The 22492-nt window shown below is 41.1% G+C and overlaps 1 protein-coding gene across 1 annotated transcript in view; it reads left to right on the forward strand.

Moving 5' to 3' along the window:
- The window catches only part of LOC124717097, a 357007-nt gene that overhangs the window by 184716 nt on the left and 149799 nt on the right, over window positions 1–22492 (forward strand). Inside the window, exons 24-25 of the mRNA XM_047243803.1 lie at window positions 6831–7004; window positions 21162–21335. Of these exons, the coding sequence (XP_047099759.1) occupies window positions 6831–7004; window positions 21162–21335 (348 nt within the window). The remainder of the gene's footprint in view (window positions 1–6830; window positions 7005–21161; window positions 21336–22492) is intronic.

Raw genomic sequence — 22492 nt, forward strand, 5'->3', positions numbered from 1 at the left:
ATCGTAGATCCAGGGCTGATGCACAGAGCAGTCTGAGTTGTAGTGGGCAGGTGGGTAGTCTCCACGTGACCTGTGTTTACGTTTAGTGATTTTGCTGTTTCCTCTTCATTTATTGCTCTCACATTAAATGAAAAGAAAATGGATTTCTGTGGCCGGGAGCTACCACATTAATTAAAATATGTTCGCATAATTACGGAAGGCTGAAATATGTTGTTCGTTCCAGGTTTTATTTCCACCTTTCTGACAATCAAGCATTAATCACCTTGCAGAACAATGAAGTTATTTTTGTCAGTTTGCTAAAGAGATTGGGCTTTTATTAATATTTTGCGCTCAGGAAGTCAGTTTATTTTAAACGAAGTGTTTAATCTCTCACTGTTGGCTAGTTTCAACTACTAACTGCATTTCAAGTGCGCGTTTTCCATCTTCTAGCTCATATGACATTATGCCATAATAAAGAACCAAACATGAAATAATACAGTACTAGTACTCTAGAAAATTTACTTCCGAATCTGGACATACGATTGTGCGCTTTAAGCCAAATTACGCATTTTAGTATGGTTCACGAAATTATGATGCTCCTGAAGTATCCTTTGATGTCTTGTTTCTTTTATGACATAATGCAAGATCGCACGTGCGAACATACGGGCTTCCTGCGTCATCGTAGCTGCGCTGGCGCAGTGACGCCTGTTATCTGGCGCTCTCTGGCAACTGCTGAAACGAACCAGTTTCTAACAGGTCACGGGAAAATATTGCGAATGATGGTTTGAAAAGTGTTACTTTCAAAGTAAATTTCCTTTTACGCAAGATGAACTATGTGCGAGAATGTACGATGAATTTCTTAAACCACAGAGCGTTTGACTCTCATGTAAAAATCAACTCCTTGAGGACGACCATCTAGAATAATTTAGAGCCCAGAAGATCAGACATTTACGTCGTTATTAAAAATTTTACTGGCACATTTGTGTTATGTATCTTAAAGTGTAACATGTGCAAAATGATCAGCATTATATGTGGAAGCTTAGCTTCTCTTGCAGCTTATTAATCTTAGAGACCAATATTATTTGTGAAAGCTTTGTTTTTCTTCTATCAAAACTATGTGTACTAATTTAAACCATTAACTTTTCTTTTTGTGTGTTCGCGCTACTTAAGAGTGATCTTGCTATTGGTTGACTACACTACGTGTCTTGTACTGTCGTCAGCTGTCGAGATCACGTGACATGAGCTATGACTGGCTTACAAAAGCGCGTCGCAATCTCGATTTCATTGCTTCGGGAAGTAACATGCAGTGTTTGGTGGAATTCGAATTTATACCTCCGTAAAACGAAGAAATGCAGCGTACATGTTGCTGCACATCAAACATCTTTCCAAAACGTGTTTTTTTCCCCTGGGTTTTGTTTTCTAAAGTGCCGGTAAATTCTACGTCTGTTTAGAAAACCATAAACATTCTAAGGATTGATAAGTTTTACAGTGCCGAGGAAAAGTATACTGTCATTTAACACGGAAAAAGTGTATTTTCATCCAGGAGAAAGTGTATTTTCAACCGGGAAATCCGGGAAAAATCCTGGAATTTTTTTTCCTTGTCCACGTATACACCCTGTGGGTTGAGTAGGACTACACCCTGTGGGTTGAGTAGGACCAGGTGAAGCAAATGGGGGAGAAGTTGTTGAGGTTCTGGAGGGATGTGAATAAGATGTCCTCACCTTCAATCCAGATAGCAAAGATGTCATCAGTGAATCTGAACCAGGTGAGGGGTTTAGGATTCTGGGTTTTTAGGAAGGGTTCCTCTAGATGGCCCATGAATAGGTTAGCATAGGATGGTGCCATGCGGTTGCCCATATCTGTACTGCGGATTTGTTTGTAGGTAATGCTTTCAAAGGAGAAGTAATTGTGGGTGAGGATATAGTTGGTCATGGAGACTAGGAAGGAGGTTCTTGGTTTGGATTCCATAGGGCATCTGGAAAGGTAGTGTTCGATAGCAGTAAGGCTGTGGGTATTAGGAATGTTCGTGTACAGGGAGGTGGCATCAATAGTGTCGAGCAGGGCACCGTGTGGTAAAGGGAGAGGTTTTGGGATGGGCCTAAGGATTTGAGTAGTGACTGGAGATTCTGCTGGATTGCTGGAATGGGATCACTGTGGCATGGTTTGTAAGTGGAAGTATCTGACAGCTGACGGAGTCCTTCTCCCACGTAATCCTTGTGGTTCAAAACAATGGTGGTGGAGCCTTTGTCTGCAGGTAGGATTATAAGATCGGGATCAGTTTTTAGATGATAGTCTGTGGTTCTTTCTGTGGATGTAAGATTAGTATGCATGTTGAGGGATTTTGGGAATGATGGTGAGGCAAGGTTCGAGGATAAGAAATTCGGAAAGTTAACAAGGGGTGGTTTGGAGGCAGTGGGGATGGGTCACAGTTGGATGGAGGAGTGAACTGAGGTAGGCAAGGTGGTGGGAGGGAGTTTTGGAGGGTGGGGTAAGTGTAGTAGGTCTGTGAGACAGGGCTTGTCAGCTATGAGGGGGCATGGGGGAGGTTTGCAGGTTGTTGTAGGAGTGGTGGACAATGGTACTCCAAGGCGGGTAGTAGGAAGTGAGCAGGATGGAGAGCTTTTTTGTCCATGTAGCTCAAGTTCCTGCAGGGCATGAGTTTCAGTGTGTGTAGGCATGACAACCAACAAGCTGTCTGTCGGCATGAACGGCCACCGACAAACTGTGGTCAAAAAACAAGTCATTTCAATGACTGCTTCACAGCCTGTGCCATATGGATCCTTCCCACCAACACCAGCTTTCCTGAATTGCGCAGGTGGGAACTTTCCCTGCAATATCATCCTACATTCCCGAAACCCTCCTGGCCTCAACTTCGTTAGTCACTGTCCTCACCAATCCAATCCCCTCCCTGTTCTCATTCCAGCACTACACAACCGTCATTTCACTGCCACACCCAGTCTTTTAATTTGTTTTTATTCTTACTTCTCTCCTTTCCGCTACTTACCCCCTCTGCACCTTCTCTCCTGCCCTCCATCTAAACTGCAACACTTCACTTTTCACCAATCCCACCTTACTATCTCTCCCCTTCCCCGCCCCAGCCTCCTCCTTACCCCCACCCAGTTGCCATTCTGAGACTGCACATGTGTGTGCAAGTTGGTTTTGCTTGTGTGTGTGTGTGTGTGTGTGTGTGTGTGTGTGTGTGTGTGTGTGTGTGTGTGTACTGCTGACAAAGGCCTTATTGGCTGAAAGCTATGTGTGTGTGAATTTTTTTATTGTGCCTATCGCGACTTGGCATCTCCGCTATATGATGAGTGGTAACTTTCCTTCTCTGGTATTGTTACATTCCATCTTGGATTTTCCATTGTTTGATTCACTCAGTATTTTAGTGAGAGATCCTGGATACCACAGTGAGTTCCAGTTCTTGCCAGTCTGTAACCTGTGTGCTCCAGCTGCTGCCTCCATCTTTACCCACGTGTGTAGTGGGGGCATGTCCAGCATGGTTTCCATCCCATCAGTGGGAGTGCTGCTAATTCAGCCTGTAATCACTAAGCAGACCCACATCAGTGTTACTGCTGGTGTCAAGATGTGGAGAACCATCAGCGTGACTTCAGGTTACATCGGGTAGTGATTGAGGGAATTCTGGTGGCACAGCGGTACATTGCGGACATCGTGCATCCTCACGTGTTACCTCTGATTTGACAGTATCGTGATGCTATTTTTCAACGGGAGAGTGCTCATCTACATGTTGCATGTCTATATGAACTGTTTGTTTGATGTGGAGGCCAGTGAGATGTCTCCCTGTCAGTATCTAAGATATCAAGGACAAGTTACAACTATTGTGAACCAGTATGTCTCAGGAGAGTATACAGTGACTTTGACACCCTCCCCGAATGGGTCAGTGCATGTATCCAGGGCAGGAGAGAGGGTTCGACAACATACTGTATAAGTTAGCTCATACTGCAAAGTTCTGTGTAAATTTGACTTGATTTAATAATTATCAGAATATGTTACATACACTCTAAACCAGTGGAGTTACACTTTTTTCTGTTCTCCCCATCTGGGTGCTTCACTTTTTGTCAGGCAGTGTATGTTTATCAGCAGTACTACATATCTTGTCCACTTGAGGTAGGCACTGGCCAGTAATAGTCCCTTGTAATTTACACAATATATTCTCTGTGTCTGGTTGGCCACACAGCACATGGAATCAGGTTCTGATCATTAATCGCATATTACAGTGAGTCCACGACAAACTGGCACTTGATAATCTGGCAGACCTGATAGTCTGGCAAGCATCAGAAATTCACTTGTCGCGTGTGATAGTACTGTCAGACGCCTTTGAGAAACATCGCAACCATCCAATGCGGCACCTCATCTGTAACAATTTTCTGCGTCACTGAGTAATTAAATTCTCTTCAAGATAAACCAGTTTCATTGTTACGCCAACAGATAACTATGACGTAACTGCTCGAAGAGGACGAGATGGAAGTGATATACGAGGGTGGTTTGAAAAGTTCTTGGAATCACCATGAGAGCTCAGCGTCGGAATCACCTTGAGACCTCAGCGTCACCCCTAGCGCAACAAGTTGTTCACGTGATATTTATTGGACTGTTGCCTGTAAACACATGCCACGTCAGTGCTCTTCGGTGAGAGCTGTGGCAGTGACGTGAGTCTGTTGTTCCTGCGTAGTGATTTGGGCAGATGGAAAAAAAAATCGGGATTTGGGCAGTGGTTAAGTACTTTGTAAAGAAAGGTATGAAAGCAAAGGACATTCATTCTGATTACCAGAATACACCGGGGGACTCTGCTCCTTCATATTCAACTTTTGCCAAGTGGACAAATGAATTTAAATTTGGTTGGGAGAGCTTGGATGATGATCCACACAGTGGTTGGCCAAGATGTGTCACTACTCCAGAAGTCATTGCAAAAGTGCACAAAATGGTCATGGAGGATTGCTGATTGAAAGTGCATGAAATTGCTCATGCTTTCCAGATGTCATCTGAAAGCGCATATCACATTTTAACAGAAGAATTAGAAATGAAAAAATTATGTGCAAGATGGGTGCTGTGAATCTTGACACTGGATCGAAAATGCCCGAGAATGGATATATTGGAACAACATTTGGCCTATTTTAGGAGAAACAAACAAGATTTTTTGCGCCGGTTTGTGACCGCAGATGAAACTTGGATGCACTACTATACACCAGAGACAAAACAAGTCAAAACAGTGGAAGCGTGCTGATTCTCCACCACAAAAGAAAGCAAAGACAATTCCTTCAGCAGGAAAGGTCATGACATCAGTGTTCTTGGATGCGAAGGGGATTCTGTTTGTAAATTATCTCCCCTCTGGGCAAACAATTATTGGAGAATACTATGCTAAGCTCCTGGACAAATTGCAACAAAAGATACGCGAAAAAAGGCCACGTTTAGCAAGGAGGAAAGTCATCTTCCATCAAGACAATGCACGCTCACACGTGCTGTTGCCATGCCAAAATTACACGAACTAAGGTATGAATGGTTGCCACATCCGCCTTATTCACCTGATACGGCTCCGTCAGAGTTCCATCTCCTCCCAAAACTGAAATATTTTTTTTGTGGGCAAAGATTCACTCCAAACAAAGAATTAATAGCTGGAGTTGACAGTTATTTTGCAGGCCTGGAAAAAAGTTATTTTCAGGATGGGATCAAAGCACTGGAACATCGCTGGACCAAGTGCATTGATCTACAATGAGACAACATTGAAAAATTAAAAAAGTTTCAGAGATTTAAGTACTTTTTTTCTAGTCTGCCCCGAGAACTTTTCAAACCACTCTCCTATATGATGGGTTGACAACTGTGCAAATGCTAAATTCTGCATCACTAATGATTGCATTTTCAATAGGTGGAGTTGACAAAAGATCAAAATTCAAAGACATTTAACTACCGAAGAGGAACTACTGACCATATGATATTACCAAGTGTTTTGAACCCACAGGACGCACCAGAAACTGAGTGACGAAGAAGAGATGCTACAACTAACATCTCTTGAGCTGAAGCTTCAGAAACCTTGTACATTTTTGTGAAATTTGCTGAGAATATCCAATGATACAGTGGTTTTTTACTTATGAATCTGAATATCGCAAAAAATATTTTTTGTCATAAAAGAACTCAATCCAAGAAAGACGTTAGCATTTCTGCAATGTTTCAGAGGGCTCAGAAAAAAATCTCACTAACCCGTCAGTGGCGGATACGTTAAATGTATTTCACATCCTCGACATCATTGGATATTTGTGCTGTTCCTAAAGGCAGTGATTTCAACTAGTCTGCACCAGATTCTTGGTAATAGTTTTTATTAATTGGCTTCTTCTTGAGATTTTCAGATCAGTGGTGCTTATTTTTTCGTAATTTTTTTTCATAATTGGATTACAAAAGTTATTCATGGGTATTGAACTACTCTGAAACTTTGAGGCTTGAACTGATTTAATTGAGCATAGCAATATTCGACTTTTAGTTTAGTTTTGCTTTTACAGAAAAGTAATACATATCTTTAATTTTTTATTTTGTAATTTCTGATCTCCCATGTTGATGTGTTTGATAAATAACTGCTAGTTGGCCATGTACATGAAAAGTACAGGTTTTAGTTATATCCTCTTTTTCTAAACTAGGGTGTTGTAAACAGCCTTGATAAACTGGCATTCCAGATCCCAGAATGTGCCGGATTATCAAGGTTCTATTGTGTATGGCAACAGTTTCGCAGGGAAAGGTGAAATGTATCTTCTGTGTATGAGAGAATTGCCGAAGCAATGAACACATACAGAATATGAGCACAAACTGATGTATGAATTCCTTTGTGATGTCATATTCCCACTTTGCAGGAGACCTCTGCAACTTCAGGAAGTGAATGTAGACCACATTCCAAGTCCGAAGTGATACCAGAAGCTTTGGAAAGGAGAAATACACAAATCAGTGACTTGGCGACACCAGACAAAGTCAACAGCACTAGCAGAGACTTGGTCAATGGCGACATCAATTGGAAGTCGGTGCAGAAGGTACACAACTAAAGTTAAAAAATTTTAGTAACAATGTGTAAAGGTCAGGGCATGTGTTATAAGTGGCCTCCAACAATAGTGTGTTATTTTGTCCTCTCTCTTTTCCCCCGAGAGAGGAACTGTTGGTTTGAAAGCTAGGAAGATACCACTTTTACTTTTGCATGTGTCAGTACTACAGATTTCATCTCATTAAGATAAGCAGTGGCCAGCAATTCTCTCCTGTAATTTCCACGATTTATTCTCTATGTCTGGTTATCCACCCGCCACTTAGAATTACGTTGTGGTGTCTAATTTGAATTTTCATTCTGCAGCAGAGTGTGCACTGATTTGAAACTTCCTGGCAGAGTAAAACTGTATGCCAGATTGGAACTGTGACCTTGAACCTCTGGCAGGAAATTTAAAATCAGCACACACACACTGCTGCAGAGAGAAAATTAATTCTGGAAAAAATCCACTAGGCTTCAGCTGTACCTTGTCTTCACGGTGTCCCGTCTCCCAGGACTGCAATTTCCGAAAGGTTTGACGAGAGCATCTTTGTAGTTTAGAAGGTGGGAGATGAGGTACTGGGGATGTACAGCTGTGTGGGTAGGTCGTGAGTTGTGCCTGGCTAGCTCATTTGTAGAGCACTGGCCCATGAGAAGCAGAGGTCTGAGGCTTGAGTCCCAGTCCGGCACACAGTTTTGGAAGTCATATTGTGGCCTACAGGACATGGTTTGTAGTAATGTCATCTTAATGATGTGATTTCCTGTGCCTCTAATTTCCTCTACAACCTCAAAGAAGTAAAATTATTTGAATTGGTAGACAATCAGATCAAACCCATCAGCTAACAAGCTTAGCTTGTTCTCTTTTAGTGAGCCTCATTTCATACAATCCACTAATTCAAACAGCTATGTCTAACCAAAGCTGTTTGAATTAGTGGATTGTATGAAATGTCTAACCACCTTCCATGAACCATGGACCTTGCCGTTGGTGGGGAGGCTTGCGTGCTTCAACAACACAGATAGCCGTACTGTAGGTGCAATAACAACGGAGGGGTATCTGTTGAGAGGCCAGACAAATGTGTGGTTCCTGAAGATGGGCAGCAGCCTTTTCAGTAGTAGCAGGGGGAACAGTCTGAATGATTGACTGATCTGGCCCTGTGCACTAACCAAAACGGTCTTGCTGTTGTGGTACAGCGAATGGCTGAAAGCAAGGGGAAACTACAGCCGTAATTTTTCCCGAGGGCATGCAGCTTTACTGTATGATTGAATGATGATGGCGTCCTCTTGGGTTAAATATTCCAAAGGTAAAATAGTCCCCCATTCGGATCTCTGGGTGGGGGCTACTCAGGAGGACGTCGTTATCAGGAGAAAGAAAACTGGCATTCTACGGATCGTAGCGTGGAATGTCAGATCCCTTAATCAGGCAGGTAGGTTAGAAAATTAGAAAGGGAAATGGATAGGTTAAAGTTAGATATAGTAGGAATTAGTGAAGTTCGGTGGCAGGAGGAACAAGACTTTTGGTCAGGTGAGTACAGGGTTATAAATACAAAATCAAATAGGGGTAATGCAGGAGTAAGTTTAATAATGAATAAAAAAAGAGGAGTGCGGGTTAGCTACTACAAATAGCATAGTGAATGCATTATTGTGGCCAAGATACACGAAGCCGACACCTACTACAGTAGTACAAGTTTATATGCCAACTAGCTCTGCAGATGAAGAAGAAATTGATGAAATATATGATGAGATGCAAGAAATTATTCAGGTATTGAAGGGAGATGAAAATTTAATAGTCATGGGTGACTGGAATTCGACAGAGTACCAAGAGATGGGTACATTAAGCAGATTCAGAAGGATGTAGGCTGCAGTAGGTACTGGGAGATGAAGAAGCTTGCACAGTATAGAGTAGCATGGAGAGCTGCATCAAACCAGTCTCAGGACTGAAGACCACAACTACTACAACATGTCTAACCAAAATCTGGCATAGTCCGTTGCTCGTGTTGTGTGATTTTTGTTTTCTTTTGTATTTCTTCTGGCTAACATATGCTTATAAGTTTTTACTTTTGTTCGTAATTTCAGTAGTGTTTTAGATGACACTTGATTGTATTAAGGACAGTTCAGAACAATCAGTAGCCACCCATAGTGAAAGCAAAGAAATCTGGAAAAAAGAGAAGCTGCTGTATGAATATCAACAGCTCGGATGGCAAATGCAGAAATGTGGAAGGAATATATAGAGCGAGTGTGCGAGGCAAATAATCATGAAGACAATATTGTAGAAAGGGAACTGGAAGCAGATGAAGACAATATGGGAGATATGATAGAATGATTTGACCGTACATTTAAAAGATTTAAGTTGAAACAATGCACCTGTAGTAGACAGCATTCACTAACAGTCAGTTAGATCCTTAGAGGGATATACTATGAAAATAACGTTATGCCTGCTGTGCAAGATATACAAGACTGGTGAAATACTTTCAGAAGAATGTAATAACTCTTAAGTCCAAAGAAAACTGGAGGTTACAGGTCTTGCTATTACTGAACTGTCAGTAAAAAAGTAATGGTTGCAAAATACTGTCAATAGCTGTTTTCAGAATAATGGAGAGATTGTTAGGATCTGCCTATGAGGAAATCAGTTTGGATTGTGGAGAAAAGTTGGAACATACAAGGAAATACTGACCGTACAACTTCCACTATGTGATAAAAAGTATCCAGACACCCCCAAAAACATATATTTTTCATATAGGTGCATTTTGCTGCTATCTACTGCTAGGTACTCCATATCATCGACCTCAGTAGTCATTAGACATAGTGAGAGAACAGATTGGGATGCTCCATGAAACTCACGGACTTCGAATGTGGTCAAGTGATTGGGTGTCACTTGTGTCATACGTCTGTACATGAGATTTCCATACTACTAAACATCCCTAGGTCCACTGTTTCTGATGTGATAGTGAAGTGGAAACGTGAAGGGACACGTACAGCACAAAAGCGCACAGGCCGACCTCGTCTATTGACTGACAGAGACCACCGACAGTTGAAGAGGGTCATAATGTATAATAGGCAGACATCTATACAGACAACCACATAGAAATTCCAAACTGCGTCAGGATCCACTGCAAGTACTGTGACGGTTAAGCGGGAGGTGACAAAACCTGGATTTCATAGTCGAGCAGCTGCTCATATGAAACACGTCACATCGGTAAATGCCAAACGCCGCCTCTCTTGGTGTAAGGAGCGTAAACATTGGACGATTGGAAAAACATTGTGTGGAGTGACGAATAGTTGTACACAATGTGGCAATCAGATGGCAGGGTGTGGGTATGGTGAATGCCCAGTGAATGTCATCTGCCAGCGTGTGTAGTGCCAACAGTAAAATTTGGAGGCTGTGGTGTTATGGTCTGATCATGTTTTTTGTGGAAGGGGCTTGCACCCGATGTTGTTTTGCTTAGCACTATCACAGCACAGGGCTACAACATTGTTTTAAGCACCTTCTTGCTTCCCACTGGTGAAGAGCAATTCGGAGATGACGGTTGCATCTTTCAGCATGATCGAGCACCTGTTCATAAAGCACGGCCTGTGGTGGAGTGGTTACACGACGATAACATCCCTATAATGGACTGGCCTGCACAGAGTCCTGACCTGAATCCTACAGAACACCTTTGGGATGTTTTGGTACGCCGACATCGTGCCAGGCATGATATCGATACCTCTGCTCAGTGCAGCACTCCATGAAGAATGGGCTGCCATTCCCCAAGAAACCTTCCAGCTCATGACTGAACGTTGTGGAAGCTGTCATCAAGACTAAGGGTGGGCCAATAGCATATTGAATTCCAGCATTACCAATGGAGGGTGCCAAGAACTTGTAAGTCATTTTCAGCCAGGTGTACGGATACTTTTGATCACACAGTGTATCTTAGAAGATAGGGTAAAGAAATGTAACTACACATTTATAGGATTTGTATATTTAGAGAAAGCTTTTGGTTATGTTGACTGGAGCATGCTGTGAGAAATTTGTGAAGGTAGCAGAAATAAAAGAAAGTGAGTGAAAGTTTATCTACAACTTGTACAGAAACCAGATGCCAGTTATAAGAGTCGAGAGGCATGAAAGGGAAGCAGCGGCTGAAAATGGAGTGAGACAGGGTTGTAACCTGTCCCTGTTGTTATTTAGTCTGTACATTGAGCAAGCTGTGAAGGAAATCAAGAGAGTTATAGAGTTCAGGGAGAAGAATAAATTTTTTGAGGTCTGCTTCTGTCAGAGAGAGGAGATGATGATCAGTTGGCTGGAATAGATAATGTCTTGAAAAGAAGTCGACGAAAGTAAAACAAGGACAATAGAATGTAGTTGAATCAATGGGAGGGTGTGCTCACAGTATTACCATTAGAAAACGTAACATTAAAAGTAGTAGACATGTTTTGCTATTTGGGTAGCAAAGTAACTAAGGATATAGAATGGAGATTGTCAGTAATGAGGAAAGCATTTGTGAAAGAGAGAAATTTATCATAAAATATAAATGTTAGTGTTAGGAAGCACCTCCTGAAGTATTTGTCTGGAATGTTGCTTTATACAGAAGTGAAAGATGGATGATAAACAGATTAGAGATGAAGAGCATAGAATCTTTTGATGTGATTATAGAGGAGGATGGCCCTCCTGAAATCTGACTTCACATGTGGTACAAAATTCATGTGCATTTCTAGCAGTAATTTGCTGTGATTAACTAAATTGCAGATTTAGCGTCTTGAGCAGTATAGGGAATGCTGTGGGTTTTTTGAAATTTATTTCTGTTTGGCTTGTTTTTATTGGTTGTTTAGGTCGCTATTCAGTTTGATTTTTCTCGGTCGTTCTAAATTTTTCTGTTTCAAAGTTTTTATTTTCAGTGAAAACCTAACATTATCTACTTATGGAGATAAAACATTTCATACAAAAATCTAGTTGAATATCCTAAAAATAATGATAATGAAGATGTATTTCAGAATGTTGACTCAAAATTGCATCATTCACATTCGTATTAACACTACAAAAATGTACTAAACATTCGGTGTCATAGTATTCTACTTATGAACTTTGAGTACATTCGTAGCAGTTGCTTTAGGTAAAATAGGTTCCATGCAGTTGCTGTCAAATTCTAGTCTTTTTGGAGCACTCTGTTGCCTGTGCTACTCTGGCAGATAATTGGTAGGTAGTAGTGAATTAGCAGGGGTAGTGTTTTCCTGCAGCAAGATGTTGACATTGCGAGGCAGTTCTGTGGTGGTTGCTCATCTATAGCATTTGACCCAGGTACGTCGAGCTGCCAGCTGGTGAACAGACATGATCTGCTAGACTCGGAGCACTGGCAGCTAGGCTGTCAGTAACTTGTAGCCATCCTCCCTGTTAATACTTTTAATTATTTCAGTAGTCTGTCTTATTTTTTGCTGCTACTTCCGAGGCTGCTGAGCGAGCATGTGAGGTACTTCAAAATTAATAGATCAACTAGATTCCAGGTGGTGGTCAGCTGCAGCTGATTTGTCACATTGCTTCAGTCTTGCGTAGCATTTACGCTGGGACGTGTGAGCACTAGTTGATCTACCGGTTTAATCGACGTACGTTTCAGCACTTTCACGTTGAAGTTTGTAGAAGCCTGTAGTGGGGAGAGAACCTGTGAAATCTTTTGTGGGTTTCAAAATATCTCAGTCATTGCAGTTACTGTGGAATACGGGTTTTAATTCCTGTGCAACTTGGCACCTCGCACGGGTTTAATGGTGTGAGTGAGTGGCACAAGAGAACTGTCCTGTAGCATTGACAACTCACTGCAGGAAAAACTACCCCTGCTAATTTGCTGTTGCCTAAGGATCACCTACCTGAGCAGCACAGGCAATAGTCAACTGCATAGCCATCCACAGCAATCTTTACTTTGAGATTTACCAGTGGCATTCTAGTGTGTCACATTAGTAGCCACCTGACAATGAAATAAGACAGTATATGGGGAAAACCATCATGAGAGAGAACAACAGCAAATTGCTATTGTAATTGCATGTTAGGGTTTTATAATGATACAACGTAATACCTAAGTTGATTGTATTCAAATTGGCACCAGTTCATTGCAAGGCTAATAATGAGAAAGATGTTTTTCATTTCAGGGCATGACAAGAGGTAGTCAAAACCCTGGTTGAATACCTGATTGACGTGTTCCAGCCCTGGGCGATACTAACGAGTCACAGTAGGGGCAGTTCTTTGTGGCTGATCAGTGTTTATGTTAGCAGAAACAGATTCCCAGATACCCAGTCACATGGGCAGACAAAAAGGAGCACACCCCTCCTTCAGTACCACCCAGGACTGGACCAAATCACATCCTCCATCAGGGTTTTGACTACCTGTCATGGTGCCTTGAAATGTGATATATCCCCTCCCTCCTCCAATCTGCCTTGCAAAGAATTGGTACACATATTGACAAATTGAGCGGATGTTGCACACACAACCAGCAACATGTGAGGAAGAGGTTGATACTGGTAAATAAAAATAAGAGCCATTAATCATTCTTCTTTGTTACACTGGCTCCATCTCTGGAAAGATCTGTAGGCTCGTACACCTTTAATTCCTATACATGCCTGCATGCTGTCTAGTTATTTTCTTGATATTTAGGAAACAGTTATAAATATTTGACATTTCTCCCACTTCTCCTCATAGACCAGGGATTGTCAACCTTTTTTACATACCACCCACTTTTGTATATCTGTTAGTAGCAACTCTTTTAACCACCTACTTGTTTCACAGTGATGGTAATTTGTAAACTAGGAATAAACTTTACTTTTTAAAATGTATAAAGCAGAATTACAGTGAGTGAAAGTGTATAGTAATAATTACTTACCATATATTTTGTCAAAAATTTATGAAAACCGAGTAAAAATGTTTTTAAAATCCCTACCACCTACCACTCACTGTGAACGCTGGTGTGCCCACTGGAGGGCAGGAGCGACTATATTGACTACCACTGTCATAGAGCATTCTTGTGCGTGAATGGTGTCGGTAGTTGATCTTCATGTTCCTCTTAAAGTGTAGATCAGCTGTTTTTGTTATTTTTTTCACTGGACAGTGGGCTCAGGGATTTGTAGTCTATGTGATAACAGAATTCACTTTCTTACTTGATGCATTTATAACCATAACCCTTTTAAAACGGTAGAAACAAAACTCCTTGCTTCCTGTTATTAGGTATTGCTTTTTGTTTCCAAACTATGCTTACGATTCAGTACAGGCAGTAGCATCCAACCTCTTCACATGCATTTCCACTCTGAATTCATCTTATCCATCAGAAGTGTTGTACTTAATTTTAGATTCCACTTTCACTTCTTCCAAACAGTACAAGCTATCTGCATTTACACAGCCACAATAGCATAACTAATCAGCCACAGATGTGTTATCTCCATTAGAATTAAGTAAAGTATCAGAATACTGCTGGAATTGCTGTAATATTTAGTGATTGTCACCTGTCGTTACTGAGAACTTCTGCCAATTGGATAGATTCAGCCTCTTTTCTTTTGCTCTTTGTGATGCTGTAAAACATATTCTCATTTCCATCTTGTGTTATTCTGTTAGCCAGATCTTTGTTACTTTCTGTTTCTGAGCTGCAACCAACTGTTTAACTTGTACATTTTCGGCCTATAAACTGACAGTTTCTCTCTAGTCCACGCGGATACATTGTTTTCGCATGGTGCGTGTTGTGTCTTGCAAATTTGTTATCATTGAGAGCCTTACTAGTATCGTCATCCCATCATGCTCTTTATTCATGTTTCTGTATCTGACAGTGTTCTGCACATACATCATCTGCTATACCTAACACATTACTCTTCAGAAGGTTCAGTTCTTTTTCTACTGACTGTAGTTTATTCCAAGGCAACTTACTGTGTGCACCTTCCCTCAATTTATATTTCATCACTGATTCAAAAGTCACTAAATTAATGCACTTGGGATTCTTGCATTCTGGAATCGTAATCACTGATCCCGACACCGACCATCCATCATAAACGCACAATTCCTTCCCCCCCCCCCCCCCCTTCCAAAAGTTAACGAATGACATCACGTCATCTATGTTGTTGTTGTTGTTGTGGCCTTCAGTCCTGAGACTGTTTTGATGCAGCTCTCCATGCTGCTCTATCCTGTGCAAGCTTCATCATATCCCAGTACCTACTGCAGCCTACATCCTTCTGAATCTGCTTAATGTACACATCTCTTGGTCTCCCTCTATGATTTTTACCCTCCATGTTGCCCTCCAGTACTAAATTGGTGATCCCTTGATGCCTCAGAACATGTCCTACCAACCGATCCCTTCTTCTAGTGAAGTTGTGCCACAAACTCCTCTTCTCCCCAATTCTATTTAATACCTCCTCATTAGTTATGTGATCTACCCATCTAATCTTCAGCATTCTTCTGTAGCACCACATTCCGAAAGCTTCTATTCTCTTCTTGTCTAAACTATTTATCGTGCACGTTTCACTTCAATACATAGCTACACTCCATACAAATACTTTCAGAAACGACTTTGTAACACTTAAATCAATACTTGATGTTAACAAATTTCTCTTCTTCAGAAACGCTTTCCTTGCCATTGCCAGTCTACATTTTATATCCTCTCTACTTCGACCATCATCAGTTATTTTGCTCCCCAAATAACAAAACTCCTTTACTACTTTAAGTGTCTCATTTCCTAATCTAATTCCCTCAGCATCACCTGACTTAATTCGACTACCTTCCATTATCCTTGTTTTGCTTTTGTTGATGTTCATCTTATATCCTCCTTTCAAGACACTGTCCATTCCATTCAACTGCTCTTGCAAGTCCTTTGCTGTCTCTGATAGAATTACAATGTCATCGGCGAACCTCAAAGTTTTTATTTCTTCTCCATGAATTTTAATACCTACTCCGAATTTTTCCTTTGTTTCCTTTACTGCTTGCTCAATATACAGATTGAACAACATCGGGGAGAGGCTACAACCCTGTCTTACTCCCTTCCCAACCACTGCTCCCCTTTCATGTCCCTCGACTCTTATAACTGCCATCTGCTTTCTGTACAAATTGTAAATAGCCTTTCGCTCCCTGTATTTTACCCCTGCCACCTTCAGAATTTGAAAGAGAGTATTCCAGTCAACATTGTCAAAGCTTTCCCTAAGTCTTCAAATGCTAGAAACGTAGGTTTGCCTTTCCTTAATCTATTTTCTAAGACAGGGTCAGTATTGCCTCACGTGTTCCAACATTTCTATGGAATCCAAACTGATCTTCCCTGAGGTCGGCTTCTACCAGTTTTTCCTTTCGTCTGTATAGAATTCGCATTAGAATTTGGCAGCTGTGACTTATTAAACTGATAGTTCAGTAATTTTCGCATCTGTCAACACCTGCTTTCTTTGGGATTGGAATTATTATATTCTTCTTGAAGTCTGAGGGAATTTCGCCTGTCTCATACATCTTGCTCACCAGATGGTAGAGTTTTGTCAGGACTGGCTCTCCCAAGGCTGTCAGTAGTTCTAATGGAATGTTGTCTACTCCTGGGGCCTTGTTTCGACTTAGATCTTTCAGTGCTCTGTCAAACTCTTCACCCAGTATCATATCTCCCATTTCATCTTCATCTTCATCCTCTTCCATTTCCATGATATTGTCCTCGAGAACATCGCCCCTGATAGACACTTTGTATACCCCTACTACCTTTCTGCTTTCCCTTTTTTGCTTAGAACTGGGTTTCCATCTGAGCTCTTTATATTCATGCAAGTGGTTCTCTTTTCTCCAAAGTCTCTTTAATTTTCCTGTGTGCAGTATCTATCTTACCCCTCGTGAGATAAGCCTCTACATCCTTACATTTGTCCTCTAGCCATCCCTGCTTCGCCATTTTGCACTTCCTGTCGATCTCTTTTTTGAGACGTTTGTATTCCTTTTTGCCTGCTTCACTTACTGCATTTTTTATTTTCTCTTTTCATCAATTAAATTCAGTATCTTTTCTGTTACCCAAGGATTTCTACTAGCCCTCGTCTTTTTACCTACTTGATACTCTGCTGCCTTCACTATTTCATTCCTCAAAGCTACCCATTCTTCTTCTACTGTATTTCTTTCCCCCATTCCTGTCAATTGTTCCCTTATGCTCTCCCTGAAACTCTGTACAACCTCTGGTTTAGTCAGTTTATCCAGGTCCCATCCCCTTAAATTCCCACCTTTTTGCAGTTTCTTCAGTTTTAATCTACAGGTCATAACCAATAGATTGTGGTCAGAGTCCACATCTGCCCCTGGAAATGTCTTACAATTTAACACTCGGTTCCTAAATCTCTGTCTTACCATTATATAATCTATCTGAAACCTTTTAGTATCTCCAGGGTTCTTCCATGTATACAACCTTCTTTCATGATTCTTGAACCAAGTGGTAGCTGTGATTAGGTTATGCTCTGTGCAAAATTCTACGAGGCGGCTTCCTCTTTCATTTCTTCCCCCCAATCCATATTTACCTACTACGTTTCCTTCTCTTCCTTTTCCTACTGTTGAATTCCAGTCACCCATGACTATTAAATTTTCGTCTCTATATAGTTATTAAAATATTATTCCAAATAATCTCAAACATATATCATCACTATATTTTAACGGTAATCAGAAAAAAATATGATTTATTATTGGAAAGTAACACATAACAGATCACAAATCGCACGTAACTAAATGACAGCTTTGCATAGCGTCGGGACTTAATCACGCAAAATTATATAAAGAAATCCCCCAAATCTCAATTTCTCCATACCAACTGACAGATACAAATAAGATATTCAAGACCTCATAGATCAATCCCGACCTGTAATGTTATACAGCCTTGTAATGATATAGTGTGTCTTTCATGTGGTCCTTATTTGGGTCTGTGGCAGCCACTTCCACTACTTTGGTTCTCAAATGGCCATTATCAGACTCAAGCTCACAGTGGGATGCTTTTTTGACGTTGCTTGGCACCTTTTTAAGTTTTATATCTACAGGCATATGTTTTTTCTTTTCCCATCACTCCTTTATATTCTCATCCAAATTACACACCAGTTTGAATAATTGCAGTTTAGTGACTTCAGTGTGCTCTCTCTACCTGTTCAGTGTGGTTTCCACTGCTTCATGAATATCCTATTTCATAGATCTTTGGCCCAGAGGTTGAGGTTGGGATATATTTGTGTCTGGGAGGACTGGTGTTCAGGTTAATATTTAGGTACCTTAACTGCATTTTCCATTATTTCCTTAAATCAATGCAAGCAAGTTGTGAGATGGCACCGTCCAAAAGGAAACAACCAGTTTCCTTCTTCTTAGTTGCCCAGCATCAGACTGTGCTTCATCTCTAATACGAATCATGAAGGTGAAATAAAAGGGTCTTTATCCCACCCACCTCCATTGCCCCCTTTGCAATATTCAGATTTGAGTACTATTAAGCATTGTGGCCTACATTAGAGAAACAATTAAAGCACCGTTAATCTACCATACCTTAGTCTTGAAATAATACTTTGAGATGAACATATAAAGCCCTGTAAAGATCATTTGAGAATTAAATGGATTTATCCTGTTGTGGCCAAAGTGTAACATACGTTTTATTTGATTGATGTTCCAGCCACTGTACACATAGTATATTGCATGGGATTCTAAATCCAAAGAAGGGGGAGCTCTTCATCATAATGGAAATCAAACAATATTATGAGAAGGAAAGTTTGCTACTCACCATATAGCGGAGATGCTGAGTCGCAGACAGGCACAACAAAAAGACTCTCACAATTAAAGCTTTCGGCAAATCGGCCATTGGCCTTCGTCAACAATACACACGCACACACACACACACACACACACACACACACACACACACACACACACACACACACACACACACGACTGCAGTCTCAGGCAACTGAAACAACACTGCGAACAGCAGCATCAGTGCATGATCATGCACTGGTGCTGCTGCTCACAGTGTGGTTTCATTTGTCTGAGCCTGCAGTCGTGTGTGTGTGGGGGGGAGGGGGGGGGGTGTTGACGAAGGCTTTAATTGTGAGAGTCTTTTATGTTGTGCCTATATGCGACTCAGCATCTTCGCTATATGGTGAGTAGCAACTTTCCTTCTCATAAAATCGATACATTCCATCCTGGATTTTCCATGGAAATGAAAGATTGAATAATGAATATGTGGAAAGGATAGATTGCTACTCACCACTTAGAGGTGGTGAGAGTCCCACTCGGGCACAATTAAAAAATGCTAGAAATATAAGGGACACTCAAAAAGTTTTTGTTTGAGGACATTCCTGTAACATATTTGTGATGTAGCACGACTCTGATGTGGGTGTAAGCACTGGCATGTAGGCAAAGGATTAGTGTGGCATTTGTGTCTTTCAGATGTGTGTGGTAAGTTTTGGAAACGTGAACTATGGCAACATTATTACTAAATTTGTCCAACATGCTGTTGTTCTTCTCTTGGCAGCCGAAGAACAAACGCCAGTAGACGTCCATTGGAGAGTGGAGATTTGTATGAGGCAGCATCTCTGTCAAAAATCGTTATTAAGAAACGGTTCCAAGGGGTGCTGTAGCTTTATGATAACACACATCCCCATATCACAGGTGCCGTAACGCAGAATTTACGTCAATTATAGTAGGAGACTCTCGAGCACTCGCCATGTAGTCCTGATCTCTCCCCATGCGATTATCACACTTTGGACCCTTAAAAAAGGCCTCAGTGGGCCGAATCGACGATTTCTGTTGGACGGGGATGTGCAGCAGGCAGTTACAGTCTTCTTCACGCAGTGGGATACAGTGTTTTACCAAACAACTATCTTCAACCTGGTGTGTCAGTGGGATGATAGCCTCAATGGTCTTGACAATTTTGCCTGATTGGCAAACACATTTTTGACTGTACAGACGTTGTGGCCATCCCTCATATTTCAATTTTTTGGACAAAGTCCTTTTTCAGCAGTAGAAGACTCACAATGACCTCTGTCTGTTCAAATTGTGCTGTCAATAGCTGTCACCAACAAAGTCCAGCAAAACGAGGCCCAAACCTCCTTGCACTACTGGCTCCACATCCATAAGTCTCCTGCTCTTCAGTCCTAAATTCCTACATCCCATGTTCCAGATTGAAACCCTTTCCCTACAGGAAGTAGAGCAGCATGCACAACTGCACCTCAAAAAAACTGTCCAGTCTGTTCACTTCATACTTCTGCCTTGTACTACCACTATCCACCCCCTTTACAGGAAACTCCACCAAACCTCCTCCACATCCCTCATAGCCAACAAACCCTGCCTCTCAGACCCACGATGTTTACCACACCATCAGAAACTCTCCCCTGTCACCCTACAAAACCCAGAACCTAAACAGACCCCAACACAGTCGTGAATCTGTCCTCCAAAAGCCTCAGTCCCACAGAAGTATCACTCCTTTCCAAGGACATTCTATTTGCCCCACACCAAAATTCATTCATGCTGTGCTTAAACACCATCTCTTCTTTTCTTATTACCTGCAGTTGAGACACTTTTTGCCACTAACCCTATCAATCTGACTCATTCCAACATCAATATCAAACACTACCTGACTCTGTGTACTCCTGTACCCAACCACATTCCACCCCCACGCCCGCAAGTCACCCCGTGTCCACTTTCCAGAATATCCTAACATCTAACCATGCCCTACCATCATTACCCACATTCTTCAACATGAAAAAAGACAGACAGGCGTTAACACCTGGAGGCAGTGAACATCTGTGTATGATTTGTTGTGTGAATGACCTTCAGTTTTCTGAAGAATGACATTGTTTGAAAGCTGAAATATGTCTAGCATTCTTTTTCATTTTACCTGTCTGCAATTCAGTGTCTCCTCTATGTGGTGAGTAGCAATATAGCCTTTCTGTATCATTGCCAAGATGAGAATACATATTTGCTTCTTGCTTGTGGTAACAGTTTTTTTCACTTATTCTGTAAAAACCAGTAAATGTGTGAAATTTGATAAAACCATTAAATTAAAATCACAAAGATACAGCATAGTCAAATTAACTGCATAACCAAGCCTGGAAGTTGTATTAATAGCATTATGTGGCAACAGTATTGTAGGGGAAGGTGAACTGAATCTTCTGTGTATGGGAGGACAGCAGAACCAAAGAAAACATAGAGAATATGACCACAAGCAGACTGACTGTTTTATGAATTGCTTTGTGATATGATCTTTCCACTTTGCAGGAGACCTCTGCAACTTCAGGACATGACTCTAAACAATATTCAAATTCTGACATGAGACCAGAAGCTTTGGAAAGGAGAAGTACATACATCAGTGACCTGGCGATACCATACAAAGTCAAGAGCACTAGCAGAGACATGGTCAATGGTGACATCAATAGGAAGTCAGTGCAGAAGGTACACAACTAAAATTTAAAAAATTTAACTTCACTCCATAGTAACGATGTTTAGGGGTCAGAGTACATTTTATATGTGACCTTCCAACCATAGTGTGGTATTTTATCCTATCTCTCTTATCTGAGAGAGGAATTGTTAGTTTGAAAGCTAGGAAGCTACTGCTTTTGTGTCCGTTCGTCATCTTACCAACCTACCCTGTGGAATCATTGTGGTCTCTAGAATGAATTTTCGCTCTGCATTGGAGTGTGTACAGATTTGATACTTCCAGGCAGACCAAAACTGTATGCTGTATGCTGTACCAAAATCAGCACACACACTGCTGCAGAGTGAAAATTCATTCTGGAAACAATCCACTAGGCTGTTGCTGTACCTTATCTCCACAGTATCCTTTCTTCTAGGAGTGCTAGTTCCAAGAGGTTTGCAGAACTTCTTTGTTGTTTGCAAGGTGGGAGATGGGGTAATGGCAGAAGTACAGCTTTGGGACAGGTTGTGAGTCGTGCCTGGGTAGCTCAGTCGGTAGAGCACTTACCCATGAATGGCAAAGCTGCCAGACTTGAGTCTCGGTCTGGCCCACAGTTTTTAATCTGCCAAGAAGTCTTATTTTGGTCTGCTAAACATTGTTTGCAATAATGTAGTTGGTTGCACAAGGAAAACGAACTTGAAGACAGTATTGTATAAAGGAAGCTGGAAGTAGAGGATGACAAGATAGGAGATACGATAGAAGAATTTGACAAAACTCGTAAAGACCTAAGTTGAAAAAGTGAAAAGGTGGCCTTCCCTAACGGTCAATTAGATCCTTAGGCAAACATACTATGAAAAACTTTTCCACCTGGTGTGCATGATATAAGACAGTCAAAATATGAGCAGACTTCAAGAAGACTGTAATAATACTAAATCCAAAGATGACCGGTGACGATGAGTATTATTATTACTTAACTGTCATGTAATAAGTAACAGTTTTTAAGAAATTGTCAATAGTTATTTATATTAGAATGGAGGGACTGGTAGAATCCACCTTCAGGGGAATCTGTTGGATTCTGGAGAAAAGTTGGAACATATGAGGAAATACTGACCATATGACCTATCTTAGGAGATAGGGTAAAGAAAGCTTACTACGCATATAAAGCAGTTTTAGATTTAGAGAAAGCTTTTGACAA

This window comes from Schistocerca piceifrons, chromosome 9, assembly GCF_021461385.2.
Source record: "Schistocerca piceifrons isolate TAMUIC-IGC-003096 chromosome 9, iqSchPice1.1, whole genome shotgun sequence".
NCBI lineage: Eukaryota > Metazoa > Arthropoda > Insecta > Orthoptera > Acrididae > Schistocerca > Schistocerca piceifrons.